The sequence below is a fragment of the Toxorhynchites rutilus genome, chromosome 1, assembly GCF_029784135.1.
Source record: "Toxorhynchites rutilus septentrionalis strain SRP chromosome 1, ASM2978413v1, whole genome shotgun sequence".
Lineage (NCBI taxonomy): Eukaryota > Metazoa > Arthropoda > Insecta > Diptera > Culicidae > Toxorhynchites > Toxorhynchites rutilus.
In genome coordinates, this window is record NC_073744.1 from 164,044,485 (window position 1) to 164,045,983 (window position 1,499).

A 1,499-nucleotide genomic window follows, 5' to 3' on the forward strand; every position below is an offset into this window, starting at 1 on the left:
ATGGATGAGTGGAACTATGTGCCCTCCAAACTCAACGTGGCTGATACCGCTACCAAGTGGAAAGATGCGCCCAGTTTCGATAGTAAGAGTTCTTGGTACAACGCGCCAGATTTCCTGTACAAGTCACCGGAATACTGGCCATCGAAACCTTCGCCAAGTAAGTTGGAGACAGATGTTGAACTTCGTGCAGTGTTCATGTTCCACGGTACAATACAGCCACCGCTGATAGACATTTCTAGATTTTCTAACTGGAACCGACTGTTAAGAGCCACAGCATACGTTATACGAGGTGTTCATCGTTTCAAGGGTGAGCAAAGTCCGAAACCAGTTATATTGACCCAGCAGGAACTCAAGAATGCTGAAAACTTACTGTGGAGACAGATACAAGCTGATTCTTATCCCGACGAAGTAGCGATTCTGAAACGTAATCGAGCGTTTCCGGAAAGTGCAGTATCAATTCCGAAATCGAGTCCGATATATCGTTTTTCGCCGTTCCTGGATGAGGAGGAAATCATTCGGATGAACAGCAGAATTACAGCGGCGCCGGGGGTTCCATTAGAAGCAAAGTTACCAGTTTTGTTGCCGAAGAAGCATTCGGCGACGGTTCGTCTTGTGGATCAATATCATAGGCGGTTCCTACACGGAAATGGAGAGACGGTGTGTAATGAGTTGCGTCAACGCTTCTGTATTCCAGGTCTACGAGGTTTGATCCGAGAAGTATCCGGAAAGTGTCAGTTCTGCCGCGTTAGAAAAGCTACTCCACAGCCTCCTATGATGGCACCATTGCCAGAAGGTAGGGTGACTGGATTTGTAAGACCATTCACACACACCGGAGTGGATTATTTCGGGCCATTGATGGTAAAACATGGACGCAGCCTTGTTAAGAGATGGGTGGCACTATTTACTTGCCTCACGGTACGTGCCATACATTTGGAGATCGTGCATAGTTTGTCCGCTCAGTCTTGTGTGATGACAATTAGACGCTTCGTTGCTCGTCGCGGTGCTCCAGAGTCATTTTACAGTGACAACGGGACAAATTTTCTGGGAGCAAGTAATTTGCTGGCGAAGCAGATACAGGACATCAACGAGGATTGTGCCTCAACGTTCACCAACTCTAAAACCAGATGGCACTTCAACCCACCTTCAGCACCACATCATGGACATGGGTTGATCATGGGAGTGGATCATGGGAGTGGATGGTACGCTCCATGAAGACTACCATGTTATCCGATCATCCACACCATCCGAGCGACGAAGTTCTGGAGACAGTACTCCTAGAAGCTGAAGCTATTGTCAATTCCAGGCCGCTCACGTACATACCGCTGGAGTTTGCAGAGCAAGAAGCATTAACACCAAACCACTTCCTGCTCTTCGGTACAAAAGGTATTTCGCAAAACGAGATGGCGATCAACTTAGTAGTGGTAGTGCATTACGGGATAGCTGGCGTCTTGCGCAAAATTTGGTGCATCACTTCTGGACACGTTGGATTCGTGAGTACC

At 47.8% G+C, this 1,499-nt stretch overlaps 1 protein-coding gene across 1 annotated transcript; it reads left to right on the plus strand.

Annotated features, from left to right (window-relative positions):
* LOC129761571 (uncharacterized) lies at window positions 1-1,212 on the plus strand. The gene has a single exon (XM_055759308.1). It carries the CDS (start codon window positions 1-3, stop codon window positions 1,210-1,212), a length of 1,212 nt encoding a protein of 403 aa, XP_055615283.1.
* The last annotated feature ends 287 nt before the right edge of the window (window positions 1,213-1,499 follow it).